An 18,789-nucleotide genomic window follows, 5' to 3' on the forward strand; every position below is an offset into this window, starting at 1 on the left:
CATATCAAAAGAGTACACAGAGCTCAGTGAATTTTCCCAAATGAACATAAATGTGTACCCAGCTTTCAGAGCGAGAAGTGAGACATTATTAGTTTCAGAAAATGAGCCTCTCAAGCCTTCTCTTCCAGTGACAACCTCATCCTAAGAACAACCATTATAACAGCTGTAATTACTTGACACAACCTCAGGCACGTTTGCATATGATTTTCAAGGGCAAGGTCAGGAATAACTCTAAGTAAAATTGAGTAACAGAAATATATATTTGATGTATTGCCCTATTTGCTACCCATCTCCAAACCTAAATGCCATTTTTTAGACTAGTTTGTAGATGAGAACAAAACTAATAAAAGCAAAATTTAGTTACTTAAATAATAATTTCCCATATATGCACATCAAGACCTGTTAGTACTATTCAATATATTGCTTAAAGTATTTTCTCAGTGTTGGGTAAGCTAAAGGAATTATGTAAAATACATATTCTGATACAGTATCTATGTGGCTGTGTTAAGACTCATATCCCAGTGAATAAAAACCTCAATAAAATCAGAAGCAGAGATATTAGCATTTTTTGTATTTATAAATAACTATGAAGAGGTTACACTGTTTCTAGTGGTATGAAATAATTAAATGAAAATTTTCTGAGGTCCGTAGATTAAGCTGTTTAAACATTTTTATAGATAAATAAAGCCTAAATCTCTAGAAAAGAAATACCAATAAGTACTGCCAAATCGATCCTGAATATCCATTCATTTGGTAGAAAGGGGTAGGTTAGATGCAATTGCTTCCTAAATCTTAGATAAACCTTCATTATATGAATTATGTTAAAAATGTACTTTAAACAAAAAAAGATAATTTTGTTTCTTATATACTGCATTTTCTTTCCATTTTATTCTATAGGTCTGAAATAGTATATTATTTTATAAACTCATTAATCATTCTTAACCCATGAAAAAATCTTTTTCAAATCCTAACTTTATAAGAGATCATTCAGATTATAGTAGTTTCTCACTAAACGTGTCAAAGTCTAAAATTTTTACATATGCCCTTTCTGTTCAAAAATGTACATTTCTATGGTAGAAAAAGTTGATTCTAAAATATGAAGTAATTATTGACTGACATAATTCTGAGTCAAATACAGACATATTTTAAAAATTCAGAACTAGGATTACTTACATAGAACCTTTGATTCTTGAAAACAATGAAGTAGTATTGGTTTATTGTGAGTTCTAAAATGGCATATAGATGATACCTCAAAGGAGAACAAGAATTAGGTTGCTATTGATCAGTAATGCCTAAATGTGTGAGGCAGGCTTTATTAGAAGGGTGTCTATTAAAAATATAGATTCCTAATGAGAAAACATCAGAAAGTCTTAAATTGTGCGACATTCTACAAAATAACTGGCTAGTATGCTTCAAACATAGAAAATGCCAAAAAAGACTGAAGAATTATCCCAATTTGAGTAGTGTAAGGACATGACAACAAAATAAAATGTAGGATTCTGAATTGGATGGTGACCAAAACAAACCAGAACTGACAAAATTTGCATGAGGCCTCTAAATAAGTTAATAGGATTACGTAAGTGTTTATTGCCAGGTTTTCATCACTGTGCCTTGGTTACATATAGCAGTAATGTCAGCATTTGAGGAAGCTGGGTGAAAAGCCTAGGGGAGCTCGGATCTGTTTTTGGAAGTCTGAAATTAGTTAAAAGTAAAAAGTACAGAGTTGCCCTAGCCAGTTTGGCTCAGTGGATAGAGCATTGGCCAGCAGCCTCAAGGGTTGAAGGGTGGATTCTGGGTCAAAGGTAGGTATCTCGGTTGCAGACTCCATCCCTAGCCCCAGTCGGGTGCATGCGGGAGGCAACCAATCGACGTCTCTCACATCGATGTTTCTCTCTCTCCGTTTCACCCACTCCCTCCCACTCTCTCTAAAAATCAATGGAAAATGTCCTCAGGTGAAGATTAATAATAACAAGAAAAAAAGTAGAGTTGTAGGTCCCAGCCTCAGGATACTGATCTAGTAGGTGGGACGAAAAAATCTTTAATGGATTCTCTGATGCTCCACCAGATTTGGGAACCACTTGCCCATGACAGTGCAGAATACTCTAGAAACAAACGTTCAGGATAATAAGACTGTATTTATAGAACACTTAAAAATATCAATGTGCTTTTGCCTACATTATCTCAATTAATCTTGAGAAACTCTGAACTATGCAAGGCAGGTATTGGCAACACTAAACTAGTAGCAAAACTTCAGCTCCAAAAGATGAACTAAACTGACAAAGTTACAAGTTTACTAAAAGACAATAGGGTCTCCTTATTATTCCTAGTCTACTATTTGCAACATATCTTACTGATTTTACATTTATGTGGATTTTATTTTTAATGAAATTTATTGGGGTGACAGCCTATCTAATAAAGAGGGAATAAGCTAATTGACCGTCACATCCTCACAAAGATGGCGGCGCCCACAGCCAATAAGGAGGGAATATGCTAATAGACTACCACGACCTCAAAGATGGCGGCGCCCACAGCCACAAGATGGCGGGGCCCAGTCCCCTTGGCCCTGCCAGGGCGGCAGGCGTGTGGCACAGCCAGGCCCGCCCCCAGATGGGTCTGCCTCTGGAGTTCCCAGTCTCCTCAGCCCCCAGCCGCCCAGGGCTGGCCCAAGGTGCAGGCAAGCCTTGGATGTCAGCTGCCCAGCCGCCCAGGGCTGGCCCGAGGTGCAGGCAAGCCTTGGATGGCAGCTGCCCAGCCGCCCAGGGCCGCCTGAGGCTCAGGTAACCAGGGCCACCTGAGGCTTGTGCTGCCAGCAGTGGCAGCAGCAGAGGTGAGATGGGGGCATCGCCTTCCCCTGATCGCCAGGTCGCCTCCCGCCCCTGAGGGCTCCCAGACTGTGAGAGGGAACCCCACTCCAGTGCATGAATTTTCATGCACCAGGCCTCTAGTCGGTTAATAAGATTATATAGGTTTCAAGTGTACATTTCTATGATACATGACCTGTATATTGGATTTAAAATCTTACTGATTTTAAAATGAAACTACAGCTCAATCAGTTGATAGATATTGATATCAGTAAACATAGTTTTAATGAATAAAGAAAAATAAGAAACTATGTTATCTTTTAGTAAATTATTACGGTTAAAGTTTATCTGCCTTTTGAACAACCAGAAATCTCCACTGACCATACAATGACAAATTATAGTAATAAATGTTATCTGAAAGAAATCAGATGATCCAAAAGTAAAAATAAACCAACAAATATATAAGTAAAATACCAAATTACCAAAGAACAATCGATTCTTCCATCATGAATAACGAAGAGTTTACTATTTAAATTCTAATAAAACACCATTATAAACAAAACTAGAATTTCACAGATACATTCTTCAGATAAACTGATAGTTTGCTATTTCCAGAAATATCACCAAAGTAAAGCAAAAAAGTAATACAGACTATATTAATAATAAAGGCTTTGTGCAAGTTTTGTTTTGTTAAAACATTAAAGGTATCTGTTAGCAAACTTCAGCACCATACAATAATTATACCAGGTGTACCGGTTAATAATTCAGATTTTGTAATCGCAGAAAACACGATAATTTCAGGAGAAACATCAAAAGTGCTTTATTCAAAGTAATGTCCATCCCTGACTACACATTTCCCCCATCTTTCAGGTAATTTGTGGATACCATCCCAATAGAACTTTTCTTGTTTTGAGGCAAACCACTGAGAGACCCAATTTCCCACTTCTTCGTATGTTTTGAAGTGCTGCTCAGAAAGTGCATGTGCCATCAATCGGAACAAGTGGTAATCTGAAGGAGCAAGGTCTGGTGAATACGGCGGGTGGGTTAATACTTCCCAGACAAGATCTTTTAACGTGTTTTTAACTGGTTTTGAAGTGTGTGATGGTGCGTCATCATGAAGCAAAATTACTTTGCCATGTCTTCTGGCCCATTCTGGTCATTTCACAATCAAAGCGTGGTTCAAATTGATTATTTGCTGTCGGTAGCGATCAATATTAACGGTTTCATCTGGTTTTAGAAGCTCACAATACACCACACCTTCCTGATCCCACCAAACGCAGAGCAGTGTCTTCTTTCCGAAGCCATTTGGCCTTGCAGTCGATGTTGATGGTTGACCTGGATCAATCCATGATTCTGTGTGTTTGGAATTCTCAAAATAAATCCACTTTTCATCGCCAGTCACAACAGGATGCAAAAAAGACTTTCTTTCGTGCTGCTGAAGCAACATTTTACTGATACCCTTTCAGTTTTCCATTTGTCTTTCATTCAGTTGATATGGCACCCATTTTCCTTCCTTTAAAATCTTTCCCATTGCTTGTAAACGATCGGAAATTGCTGAGCAACGTTTAATCTTTCTGCAAGTTATTTTTGAGTTTGACACGCATCTTCATCCAATAATGCTTGTAATTGCTAGTCTTCAAACTTTTTTGGTTGACCTGGATGTTCTTTGTCTTTCACATTGAAATCATCACTTTTAAAGCATTTAAACCAGCGTTCACAAGTATCTTGAGATGGAGCATGTTCACCATAAGCTTACTGAAGTACATGATAACTTTCACCAGCACTTTTCTTCAAAATAAAGTAATGAATTAAAACTTCCCGCAAATGCTCTTTTTTTTGGCACAAAATTTGACATTTTTTAGCATAAAAATATCTATGATGTTAACACCTTCAGAAAATTTGACATATGAAGTTCTGAATCTTGCTGTCAATACAACAAAATAGCATACATATCAAATCGCATATATATCAACATATGTGTAACTCCATCTATTGAAAAAAATCCACATTATTAACCGGTACACCTGGGATATCAAAACATAGCTTGGTTCAGAAAGCAAAGAGCAATTCCAAACTAAGTTTACATTTGAAATGTTAACTTATGTGAGAAGTCTAAAGCACTAGAAAATCTCTTTATACTTGACATCTATATTTGATTTTCAGATGTAATTTATGCACTCATCTATATCCTGCCCACATATTAGTAGAGTCTGCATAATAAGCTGCAGTCTACACAGTATCAATCTGTAATTGCACCCTGTTGATTCTCTGCAAAAATTTGACAAACACTGAATCTTATCCAATTAGTCAATTTGTTGTAATTAATGCATCCAATGAAACATAAGTGAAGCAAACAAGCAAAAATACATGCACATTTTAATTTTTCTTTGCAAGCCAAGTGAAAAACACTGGGGCTATTTTTAAAGTTATTAAACATAAACTTTTTCTTTTATTAACACTTAATTTGGTGAGGCTGCTCCTGCTTCAGGTTCATTTTAAAACTCCAGCTTAAACTCATCTGGAAAAAAACAAGTTTTCAAAGGATTTTGTATTTTAGTTAACCTTAAATTTGTGAGATTAACATTGTATTGTAAGCTTTGGGTAACTTGGACTATAAATAACTTCTTATTTAAGGCTGGACATCATTTTTCTCAAGAAGTTGAAATTACTTAGTTATTTCATACAAAGTTGTTAAGGATTAATCATAGTCAATACATTTATCAGCACTGTTTAATCCTTTTTTAACATTTTAGTTTTCAATTACAGTTGACATTCAATATTAGCATAGTTCAATTTTTATTCCTAATAACCATTTCTTCCTAAAAAAATAAAATGGTGTTTATGTTTAAAATTATTGACAAATAGGGACATTAAAATCAAATACTTTACATCAGTGCTTCTAAGATACACATTTTCCCACATATTAATATCTATGAAATCAAGATTCACCTAATCATCAACAATATGCCAGTTTTAGTTGGCAATATTTTTTTCTTATTAACACAAAATTATTCTTATAATCAATGACATCTTAGATGCAATGAAATAAAGCACATGGTTTACTGTTAAATCTTACTAATACAATTTATATAAAAGTATAACTCCTTAAAAATGGAACTGTTAACCTTAATTAAATTCATACTAGTAATGTATATATCAATACTTTCTACAGATGAATGTTTTGGATTTTCGCTGAGTGTAAGTTTAGGTATTAGGAATGAAATCAATGAAACATTTTATCTGCTGGGAATTTAAAAATTATAGAATGTATAGAGACTACTAATGGCATAGGATTTATTAAAAATACATAATAAATTTATACATACATTTTTCAAACTGCTTTTTTATCATATGCCAAGAAACAATGAAATAAGTACTACATTTATAGTTTATCTAAACAAAAAGTAAATTCCTATTATCTTGAGTACTTGCAATCAGGATCTCATTTATCACTTTATTAACATAAACTACAAAGTGGTCATTCCCACTTTCTGAATTCATCTGATTTTCCCCTCAGATTTTATTTAGATGTAAATGCCCCTCTAGAGCTGTGCATGTGAATATACATGTTAGTTTTTTTTAATAAATAAACACATACATATGATGGTAGCTAATTAATAAATGTTATTTTCCTTCTAGGGGGTCCAAAAAAACTATAGCAAAAAAAGGGATAATATAATTGAGATTATTCAATGTTTCACTGTTTTTCTTTAAAACGTGACATCGTTAATATCTACTTGAGCTTGATAAACATTTCCTAATTTAGATGTTTCTGCTTTAAGTAAAGAGAAAAGCTACTTCTAGCATCTGATAACTAGCATTCCTAAAACAAATAGAATAATTATCAAATTCAAAAAAAAGTTTAGTCATGAAGGACTATTACAGATTAAATGTATAGGGGCACAAGAACATTAAGTATCAAAGGCATTCTACCTATGTCAGTCTGATAATCTATAATATAAGTAAGTTAATTCTAACTGACAACATGGAAACAATTTAATTGTCAAAATTATAAATCATAACTTAAAAATGTTTCATCATGTGATATTCTAATATATAATTTAAAACTGAATAGAGCCTTAGGAAAATTTTACTGTAAGTCTTAGAATGAATTTTATTTTAGAATTGAAGTTTCTACTATTCCTAAACCATAGTTATGTCCCTGTGGTTTCAAGAAGGATTAGCCTGCCATTTGTTTTTGATTTAACAAATCAAACTCAACCATTTGTTATCTTTTAATATTTAAACTTTTATTCCTTCACTCATGCACTCATCCCATAAAATTCATTTCATCCACATCTATTATGTACCTACTATTACTTAAGAAAATGCCTGCTATTTGGCTGCTATTCTACTTGAAAGGCAGCTTTTTAAAACCTGATGGCCAAGCTATGAAGACATTAAAATAGAAAAGGGTTGTTTCTGGTCCTACCTCTTTATTTACACCTGCCACTTCTATTTCAACCTACACCCTTCCACATAACCATGGGCAACTCTTTCAAACTCAGGCGTATTTCAAATGAAATTTACCTGTCCTAGGCTCAATCCTCAGTGTGGGGTGTGCAGGAGGCAGCCAACCAATGATTCTCTCTCATCACTGATGTTTCTCTCTCTCTCTCTCTCCCTTTCCCTTCCTCTCTGAAATCAATAATTTTTTTTTTAATTTACCTGTCCTAAATGCTACTCTAGCCAACCTGACAGAGAGACATGCTCATATGGAAAAAGCCATTAAAAAGTTAACCTATTCTCTTAGCAACTGTTTTTGTTTTTGTCTGATTTTTTTTTAACTGATCTTATTTAGAAACAGAGCCTTAATGGAAAGAAAACCTAAGCAGGTGAGTGAGAGTTTAGGTTGGAATGAAGGGTGTGGCTCCTGGCCCTGTTTTCCTTCAACAGCTATCTGCTATGTATGTTTTCAGGAAATAACAATAGCTAACATTTATTACATAAATCCCAGGTACTGTTCTGTTTGCTTTAAATGTTATTAAGTCATTTTATCTTCAAAATAATACAAGGCAAGTACTATCATTATCCCCATTTTACGTGTAAAGAAAACTAAAGGTTGAAGAGATTAAGTATTTGTTAAGTCATGCTGCTTGTAAGTGACAAAACTGGAATTTGAACAAATGCAACTGGTTCCAAAGCCAAAGAATTTGAGCACATTATCATATTGCATGCCCAATCTAACTCACAGAACTGCTGTCAAGATTAAGTGAAATTATATCAAAGTGCTCTGAAAAGGACACTCTACTCCTTGTAGGGTTAAAACATTAATCTATAAGTGTCAGAAATAATAAAAAGATTCCAAGTACACTAGCAAGCACAGGCAGTATTGGTTTTCTTCAGATGAGTCTTCCTAGAGTACATAAAATCAAACATATGGGTTAAATAAACACCAACACTGACTATGCATCAACCATACTTACTGTTTACAAATTTACTTTTAAAATTTATATTTCACATTATTGATGGTTATTCTAAAATGCATTCCCTTCAATTTTATCTGATATCAATCATTTGATATTAGCAACAGCTCAATTCATTCAAAACTAATGGGAAAACAACATTTTATAAGAAAATGTTTAATATAGCATAAAATGCTATTAATTAAAATGATGTAACCAAGCTATTTAAATGACTCTTCACATAAAAATTTAAAACTTGGCAAGTTCAAAATTATAAAATATAGTGGTTTATTGGAAAGCACAGAAATGATATACTTCAATTGACTAATATAGCAACTCTAGATTGTATATGAATTTCATTTCCGACTATACATTTTCCTCTAAAATGAAAATAATCATTGGCTTTGATAAACAGTTTTACTCTAAGAGCTTAATAACAATATATATGCAAGCTTCAATTTTACTTACCTGCCTACAATTTATAAATTCCTCTATCAAAAAGTTCTATACTCTCATCATCACTTGTATTATTTCATTTTTTCCAGTTTCCTTGCATTATAGTGTCTGTTACTGGTTTTTAAGAGCTTGTTTATGACTAAAGATGTTAACCAATTCTCATGCATTGCAAATGAAATACCATGTTTTTGTTATTAAACTTATGTATTAAATATAATCATGTTATTTTTAAAAAGTCTTATACTCTCAACAGTACTTTTTAGCAACTACTCAGTATCTATCCAGTACAATTATCAGCTTATGTTTTCAAGAATGTTATCTGTAAAAACAAGTACTAAATTGATCAATACTGCGTAATACTAAAATAATTTATTGTTAATCTATTTTGAACAAAAATATAAACACCACAGAATGAATCACTCAACTGCAATAAATTATTGTTCCCTACCATATCATTTCACATCTTTCAAAAAATCCACATTTCTCTATTATTACAATTTAATTATTTCTAATTTCCTCTAACATACATTGTTTTTTCTTGAGCCCAGTTCACTTCTGGTATCTTTTGTCACTAGCTACCCGCCCGCCCCCCCCTGCCATTTAAACTTGCTGTAACTTTTCAAGTTTTTCTACAAATTTCCTCATTTTATGTGTTATTTTTAAATATCCTTTCAAAAGTACACAACTTTGTCCATATCTCTGACTTTAATTATGTTAACTTTCAATACATTAAAGGATTAAAATATGAGGTTTTGCAAACTAAAACTAGACAAAATATTGGAAAAATAAGATACTTTCATACCAAAACCTCTAAGTATGAAAGTAGTAGAAAGTTACCTTTAAAATTTTATTTAAGCTATCTGCAAATAAAATACAAAATCAAAAATATTAATTACTACTCTATTATTGCAAGAGAGCACATGTTATTTAATGGTTTGGACTGAAAGACATCAGGACCTAACAATATAATTCAATTTGGTGGTTGCATTTAAAATGCTGAGAATTAATTTGTTTTAAAAAACTGTGTTAGTTCTAAATATCTACATAATGTATCAATAACTTCTTAAGCAAATGAAAATTTTCATAATAAGAAAATTATTTACTGGGTACTTTCTTGTGTGGGGAAAAAAGTAAAAAAGTAAATACTTTTCATATAAAGCCTACAGAAATGACCAAATGTTCTGCAAAAACAATTCTAAACTATATTGACCTTAGGTTGTTTTTACCCTTGCATCTAAAACAAACATACATATAGAACAAATGATACTTACTACATTTTGTTTCTTGAAAATGTATTAGATAATTTGTCAAATAAAAATGCCTAGGATTAATATATCCTCCTAGAGCAATTCTTTGTCCTTGTATTTCTCTTGGAGCATTAATCCTCACCTGGCCTCTTGATTACATGAATTAAATCATAAAGACTGTAAGAGCCAAAGGGCTGCTTACTGTTGATTAAAGGTCTTAGTTTTCATGCCTGGAATTCCATTTAGTCAAACATTATGAGAAAATTTTGTATTTCATGTTTCCAAAGTATAAGGTGCCCAATGGAGTATGACTAAGAGCTTAAAAGATCTTCTGAAGAATTTTAATGCAGGTTCTCTACAGAAAGTAAATTTGAAACTGGAACAGCAATATGGGTTTGGTTTTGTTTTTCTTTTTCTGTTTTATATACAAATATTTTCCTTTAAAACTCCTTTTACTAATATCAACTTTTAAAAAGAAGCTATGTTCACAGGATGTTAAAATTTAGTAGATCCTGGAATATTACCTAATTCAGTCCAAAAAGCAACAGTATACATAGTCTCTAACAACTGAAAACTCCGAAGTGGAAGAAAACTCATCACACGCACATCAGAGGAATTAAATTTGATTCTTAACCAACTTACCCAATTTTTGACTTCTCTTTTAACTTGGAACAAGTTCTTGCTTTTTTGCTCTCTTTGTCCTTTGGCTTGGCTTTCATCCTTCTGCCTCTCTTCTCCTCTCTTCCTTCCACTGAAGCACTAGGAAAGTTCTCAGGGCTCATGACTCGTGGAATATTGCGCTCCCCACGCTCCTTTGCTTTGGCTATGGCCTCTGATATTATACGATTGGCCTTTTCTTGCTTGCTCTCTGATTCCACCTTTTTTCTCTGCTTCTTCTCGGACATGATCCTCACCTGGGTATTCTGCAACTTAGCGTATGTCCCAGAACCATCATTCTTCTTGGAAGACGGAGGCTAGAGAAACCAAAATATTATTTATACAACATACCAGAGTACATAAAAAAAAGAACATAAATATCTGAATATTTTAAATTAGGCTTAAAGAACATGAGCATAAGCAAATATGTGAATGTTACAAATTGAAAATTAAAACATTTTGCTAGTCTAGAAATTAGTGTAGGTATGAAATAAAAAGCTCAACTAGTGCTTTAAAAAATGAAGGTTAAAAGACGGATAATACAGATTCATTGATATTTTCATAGCATTCTTGATTAGTTAATTCAAATTTTACCCTGTAAATATTTTATACATTTGGAATTTTAAAAAAAGATCTTTTCTTTCTTCTTCATTCCAGAACTCTGAAAATTATTAATACATTTAAATTAGCAATTTTAACACAGAATGGCTTCTCCTATTATAATTGTTAGAAAAATAAAGCCTCTGGTTTACAAGAAACTAGAACTAGACCCTGAAACATTGAAATAATTTTAATGTGCAATCTAGGCAGCAACATAGCTAGTTAGTAAACATTCCCATACTTAAAATTAGAGAAAGTTTTAGTTTTTCCGTGGAAGAGTTAAAATGTGTCCCCCCCCCCTCCCCCTTTCTATATCATAATTATTTTGCTCAAGCAATTCTGGAAAAAAAAACCCCACAAGTTTTATAGTTTTATGTTAAAATTATTAATATTTAGCAATATCACAGGAAGCAGATCAACAGCATTTTTAAAAGAATATCCTCTTTAAACACACATTCATCCACATATAGATCACAGTTTTGTTACGTTCTTACCCGTAAACATGCCTCTGACTATAGCAAAGGAAAAAACCACCAGGAATTTCCAAACACATTTTCATGCTGATTCCAGTGGGCTTCACTGGATATCTTTTCTAACCCTGCCTCATCAAAGGTTTCATCTCAGTGCTGCAGCACTGGGTGAGGAAGGAAGGCTTAGAACGCTCACTAAAATGCCACCTTAAGGCCTACAGGCTGTAACAAATAACCAAGACTCGAGAAAACAGCAACAAGCTCAAGATGGCGATGCAGTACGACTCCCGCAGCAGCAGCCAGTAATAAGGAAGGTTATTCAATCCCATTAGCCTTTTAGCCCAAAGAACCCCTCCTCCTCCCACTCATTCAGGCTCTCACTTACCCTTCCTCTTGGCCTCTTCACTGAAGACATTTTTGGCGTCAGACAAAGGCTTTGCCCTCTGCTTTTTCACCACCCCAGGCAGTGCTCAAGAAAAAAGCATTGAAAGAAGATTCCTAAATGGCCTATTTAGCAAGCTGCAACCAAGAGATGCACAACCCTCCACAAATACACATTGTGATTGATCAACACATTTCTGCCTTAGCAAGTTTATCTCCACTGTTCATCCAATTTAGATATGAAAAAGGCTGTAAAGTCCTCCTGAAAAGCTGAGTTCCCTCAACAGCTATAAGCAGATAGCCAGATTCCAACAAAGCACAGAAAGAAATGCATGCACAAAGCATCAAAATGCATCAGCATGAATATTAGAGATGTCGTTAAAAATACTGACTCCTTCTGCGGAAGTAGGCCAGCAGATGGTGCTACCAGTTATTATTCCATTAGACTCTGCAATTTAACCCCCAATGGACTGTTCTTCCCTCCATGTCACACATTAACTCTCACTCTGCCATTTCCTGCAGCCAAGTTTTTAAAAACACACATTAAAAACCCGACTTTTAAAAATCACCTGAAAACTAAAACGATGGTGAAATAGCTTTATGTAGCTATCGGTATTAAAAAACAAAACCCAAAGCAATTTTTACTGGAGAAAAACACTTTTCCTCACGATACCCTAAAATATTTCAAATATAAATATAGCTGAAGGCAAACAAAGGGTTAAAGAGTAGGTCATGCAAATGAACACATAGCAAGTGACTTCTCTTTAAGAAATTAGATAAGGTCTCTTATGATTCTTCTAACAATAAGCTAACGCTATTTTCAAAATAGAGAAATTAAGCTATTTTCATTTAAATTCTAAAAAGAATTTTAAAGTGAACACACCAGAGTTGTCTATAAAGAATTACCAACCAACTTAAATTTTTCCTTAAATGTGAACACATTAATTAATTTTCCTAAAATAAAAATATGAAATCTTCCTAACCTTTACCCCTCAGATTCCATTTTAATTGCATTGCTGAGTTTTTCAGATAAATTTTTAATTTTAGTTCCTTGCTAAAAATAAGTAGCAAGTCCACCTGAATCTGTTCGTCAGTCCAACTTTTCCTTCCATACGAATGTGAGACTATTTTAGTAAGCAGTGTCGGTAAGGAGCTAAAACATAATTTTCACTGCTTAAAACTTAAGTTTACCTCTTTCATTGATACTAATTTCTCATTTGGTCGTGGCAAGTCATCTGTTACCTCTATCAAAGAATCCTTTTTAAATTTTTTTCATTTTAGGCATCGGAAAGTCTCAAAACAGAGTAACATTATATGAACTGTCCTAGAAAGACCAATCTGGACAGCAGCAGAGAAAATTAAAGGCAGAGGACTGACTACTAATGGCAAGGACAGGTCCTGAATGACCCGAGAGGTCATCTATGTAAAAATCACAATGACCAAATAATAAGGGCCAATGCTTACCAAGTGCTTATTTTATTAAGTGCCAGGCACTATTCTAAGCAATTTGCATGTAATAACTAATTTAGTCCTGAATGGTAATAGGGGTATAGGGACAATGCAGTGGAGCAAATGGGAGACATACTCCTAGAGCAGAATTACAAAATGACAGAACAAAACTAAGAGCAAAGGATTTTAAAAATCATAACAATAACCAGAGATAACACTTGTCTAGTCCTTCCTTTGTGCCAGGCTCTATTACTAATATTACATATATAGTAGCTCAATTCATCTTCAAATCAATCCTGTGAGAGACGGACTACTGTTCTCCTCATTGGGTAGCTGAGGGTACTGAGGCATAGGGAAGTGACTTGCCCAGGATCACACAGCTACTGAATGACTGAGCAGGGATTAAAAGGCAGAGACAGCCCTAGCTGGTTTGGCTCAGTGGATAGAGCATCGGCCTGTGGACTGAAAAGTCCCAGGTTCAATTCCGGTCAGGGCACATGCCAACACTGCGGGCTTGATCCCCAGCAGGGGGCATGCAGGAGGCAGCCAGTCAATGATTCTCTCTCATCATTGATGTTTCCATCTCTCTCTCCCTCTCCATTCCTCCCTGAAATCAATAAAAATATATATTTTCTAAAAAGGCAGAGACATCCTCATTATGAAAAGCATGCTCTTAACCACTGTATCATATTTGGTTCAAATACCATAATTTAGAGGGACTAATTTGAACACAGAAAAAAGTGACTTTCTCAAAATTGCAAAGAAACTAGCAATTAAGCTAGGATGAAATTTAGGTCTTATCACTGCCCTTTCTAAGATGTAGAAAGCAACTAGATATGGAGGGGTAGGGCTGAAGAGCAGGGAGAGTCAATATTTGGTTTCTAGAATAAGTAACTGGTACAGAAGGCAAAAGAAATAGGAAATTTAGTTGATAAAGGGTGTGTATGTGTGTGTGTGACAAGTTTAATTATTTTACACTGAATTTGAAATGGAGAGCTCCAGTAACTGGAAATTTAGAATTGGGTTCTCAGAGAGGACAGGTCTAGAATACCAGATATGGAATCTTCTGCTGTTTTCTTTCAATACCCTTAACTCACTGACATGATCCATAAAACATTGTTTCGATTTCCAAAATATCTCATTTCTGTAAAGCTTTCCAATAGATTCTATTATTTTACTCAAAATCTAAATGACTTAACATTAAATCTTAATAATAGACAACAGGGAATCTATGATTAAATATTCTTCTATTAGAATACAATATTTTAAAACTATATTCCCACAGATCAACATTGAGGTGTTAACTAAACATTTTCAATTCACACACATTCAACATACAAAAGGGTAGCTGCTAGACTTTTTTCAATGTTATATTTTTTCTCCCTTTACTGTATATAAGCACTGCTCAAATTCTGTCAAACTACTTAATTGTATTTAGTTTTGTTTTCTTCTTAGTCCCAACAGTCCTGCTGTATTAAGTTTCCAATTATTACATTGTAGTTACTTAGGAAAATATTCTCTCTTATCCACAGAAAATATACACTAAAGACTTTGAGGGTGACGGAACATCAGCCTTGTACTTTACAAGTATTTACAAAATGAAAGAATTTCTTTGTATTTCACTTGTGATTTTTTCTGTAAAGTTGGCAGTCTGAAAATACCAGTTTTTTAAAAATTAAAAATAAAGGCAAAGGACTTTGTCCCAAAGAACCTATATGCTAAATAAGAAAAAATATTAAGGAAGATGAAGACATATATTAATATCATCTCCAAAATTTCTAAGAAAAAGAAATTATAGCAAAACATAAGGTATTATCTTACGATATATTAATTATTTTGATAGCAACCGGGAGGAATATATGAAAGACCTGGACACATTATAATATTGGAGAAACTCAAGGATTTATGGTATGAGTGTTTTTCAAACCACAGGTCATGACCTAAAAGCAAGACATGATATAAATTTAGTGTGGTCAGACTAACATTAAAAAATGAAATAGCCCTGACCTGTTTGGCTCAGTGGATAGAGCATCGGCCTGTGGACTGAAGGGTCCCAGGTTCGATTCCGGTCAAGGGCATGTACCTTGGTTGCAGGCACATCCCCAGTAGGAGGTGTGCAGGAGGCAGCTGATCGATGTTTCTCTCTCATCGATGATTCTAACTCTCTATCCCTCTCCCTTCCTTTCTGTAAAAAATCAATAAAAAAAAAATGAAATAGAAGAGAATGAAAAAAGATGGTGTCTAACCTTTATGAATATTAACTCTTACAAAATCAGAAAGTTTTCATACCACCTGTTATCTTCTTTCCCTTCATGAAAGAATGAAGCAAAGAGATTTTGGCAAGAAACCAGAGGTGTTAAAATCTGAGGGGGGACTCAGGCCTCTTCCCTCTTGGTGGAATAATTTCCCCAAATACTCTACCCCTACACTGGGGAATTCATCAATTTTAAATATTTTAGTTGTATACAAATACTAAAAATTATTGAATTACCAGTGTGTGGACTTTAAGTGGAAATTACAAATTTCAAAAAAGAAGGAGAGAATGATCACATGGCTGCTATACATCTACTATGGAGAGCACAGCTTCCTCTCTTGGGGAAAAAGTAGATAGAAAAATAAAAGTTCTATTTCACATATTTCAAAATATGACGGAATAAAAGGTCTCAAATAATTAAAACAGGTATAATTCCTTAATAAGAATAAAACACAGAACAAGGAGTTTTCAACAACATAGATAAAACGGCACTGTAGCTAAACATCTTCCAAGCTTTCTCAGGAGACAGGATTCTCAGGCTTCGGGCTTGGAGGACCAGGTGGAAGGAGGTTCCATTAGAAGAGAATGTAAAACAGGAAAGACACAGCAAGCCTTGAACACACAATGCAGAGAACGTAACAAAAGAAAACCACTAGTGAAACCCCAAATCTCGAAGTTTAAGGAGTTAGCAGATGAAGAGGAGCTAATGAGGAACACAAAAAGAAACTACAAGGTGAGGGTCAGGAAAAAGTGGTGACAGGAAAGGGTTAAGCGCTCTGCAGTCAAAAGCACAGTAAGTATCTCAAAGTAACGTGATATTAGAAAGCTAACTTACAAGGCATTTTAGTTCCCTTAAACTGTTCATGGTAAGCCAGTGTGCTAGCTTTTAATGTCCTCAAGAAGAATCATAATAATTATCTAGTTAAAAATTCATATTAAACGAGTCTTCCAAAAACAAGAAATTTGTAGTTAATCCCGGTAATGTGTCAAACATAAGTGTGGCGACTTCTTTTGGTTTTTATTTATTGCACATGATGTCCCAAGTCCTCCCTCCCCCCACCCACCTCCCCGCGCAAGCTACCAATAAAGACTTGCTTTTAAAGAGAAAAGGGGCAAAAATTGATTCAAGAGTGTATTACAAATCTGTCAGTCTTCTTCTGAGTTTTACTCTTAGATTTGCTTTCAGAGTTTTTGATGGAAGTGAAGCAGTAATTTTATTTCACTTTCTTCACATCTGTAAACTGCCATGTTCACAATAAACGGCTTATTTTCATCTTGTGACTTGTGTAGTACACAGGTTTCTACTTGTAGCTAACCACGACATTAATTTTTTAAGTATCATAAATCTTGAATCTTACATTTAAAAGGTAATACTATGAAAAGTATTGCTTTATCTTAATCATCCACAGAGCAGTTAGGCAAATAGTGGATTCTCATAAAAGTTCTGTATTTTTAAAAATAAAATTTATTACATGACTTACAGGAAACACAGAGAGAGAAAGGAATGTGTTGTAATCCACAACATCCAGAATGTGGGAAACTCTGTAAGTGGCTCTGTTTCTTCAGCAAAGAAAATGTAAGAAACAAAACAAAGGAGGGTTCAGAACTATAGATTAAAGGATACTTAAGACTAAATGTAATGCCAAAATAATAACAACAAATAGAAGGAAAAAAGGGCCACTTAAAATACATATCAACCAACTATCATATGTGGCCCTTCTTTTTTTTTTACAAAACAAATAAAAGCTTAAAAAAATACAATGTAACCCTTCTTTTAATTTCAACCTGAACACATTAACTGTAAAAATACATTTACTAAACTACAAGAGAAATTTCAACTTTGGCTATTTGATTATTAAGGAAGTATAGTTATATTTTAGGTGTGAAACTGATTTTGTGTTGTCTTAAATACAAAAATCTTTGTGTTATTAGATATGTAAATTGAAATATTTACAGATGAAGTGGTGATTAGCAGGACAAGAAAGCTAGATGCATGTTGGAAGAATGATAAGCAATTAAGACTGAAAAGCAATGGGTTAGATTATCAAGTGTCATAAATCACCTATAATAATAAAAGTGTAATATGCTAATTAGACTGGATGTCCTTCTGGATGAAGCCAGGGCTATGAGGGAAGCCCGGGTCCCGGGTGCCAGAGGGAAGCCAGTGTCAGCAGCTGGGAGAAGGAAGGCCTACTCTTGCACAAATTTCGTGTATCGGGCCTCTAGTGCTGAAATATCTGGACTTTATGCTGAAAGAATTAAGGAATCAGTAAATAATCACATATAGAGAAGTAAGAGGATCAGATTTTCATATCAAAGGTTGGGAAGTGATTCCAATAATACTTGATGACAAATTTATTTATGAAAAAGTCATACATGAAATAAAAACATGTAATAGTCAACCTTCTATTACTGTATGTCAGTTTGTGTTGCTTTTTCAATGCTGTATTGTTCAAAAGTTCATCTATTGCATGCAAACACAAGTATATTTTTAAAACCACAAAACTTCACCCAAGCTCACTACTGACAGACAACACTAAATATATCGAATTCATCAGTCCCTAAATTACCCGTGACACTGAAAACTATTCAAAATATATATAAAAGGCTAATATGCAAAGTGTCCCCTCAGGAGTTTGGGAGAATGGAAGTTCGATCGCTTGCTATGATGTGCACTCACCACCAGGGTGCGGCGTGGAACATGGTGGGCAACCAGCGGTGGCAGCGGGGCGCTGAGGGAGCGAGGAAAGGAGGTGGCGAGGAGGCAGGGAGGCCAAGGGTGGGGGGGCGGGGAGCCACGGTGGTGGTGCGTGGGTGGCGAGGGAAGGAGGAAGCGGGAGGCGGGGAACCTGATTGGCCCTGATCGCCGTCCAGGCCTAGGGACCCTACCCATTCACTGTTTTGTGCACTGGGCCTCTAGTTCAAAACATAATATTGAGATTAAGGGAAGGTTTTTGAGTCGGCTTGCCCTGGGTTCTAATCCCAGTTTCATCATTTACTTGGGCCTCAGCTTCCTCATCTGTAAAAGAGAGGAAATAACCTATCTACCTCCTATGGCTTAGTAAGTTT

At 34.6% G+C, this 18,789-nt stretch overlaps 1 protein-coding gene across 7 annotated transcripts in view; it reads right to left on the minus strand.

Moving 5' to 3' along the window:
• Positions 1-18,789, minus strand: part of CHD9 (chromodomain helicase DNA binding protein 9) — a 170,759-nt gene that overhangs the window by 70,115 nt on the left and 81,855 nt on the right. For 2 of the 7 annotated variants that reach the window (XM_080643920.1, XM_080643919.1), the window contains exons 1-2: positions 12,022-12,425; positions 10,552-10,883 (exon numbers count right to left, since the gene is read on the minus strand). In XM_080643920.1, the coding sequence (XP_080500046.1) occupies positions 10,552-10,883; positions 12,022-12,051 (362 nt within the window). In that variant the 5' untranslated portion in view covers positions 12,052-12,425. Of the gene's footprint in view, positions 1-10,551; positions 10,884-11,660; positions 11,941-12,021; positions 12,468-18,789 lie in introns of those variants that run through there. The other 5 variants (XM_080643922.1, XM_080643918.1, XM_080643923.1 and 2 more) reach the window with 4 other exon arrangements.

This window comes from Plecotus auritus (genome assembly GCF_963455305.1).
Source record: "Plecotus auritus genome assembly, chromosome: 10".
Lineage (NCBI taxonomy): Eukaryota > Metazoa > Chordata > Mammalia > Chiroptera > Vespertilionidae > Plecotus > Plecotus auritus.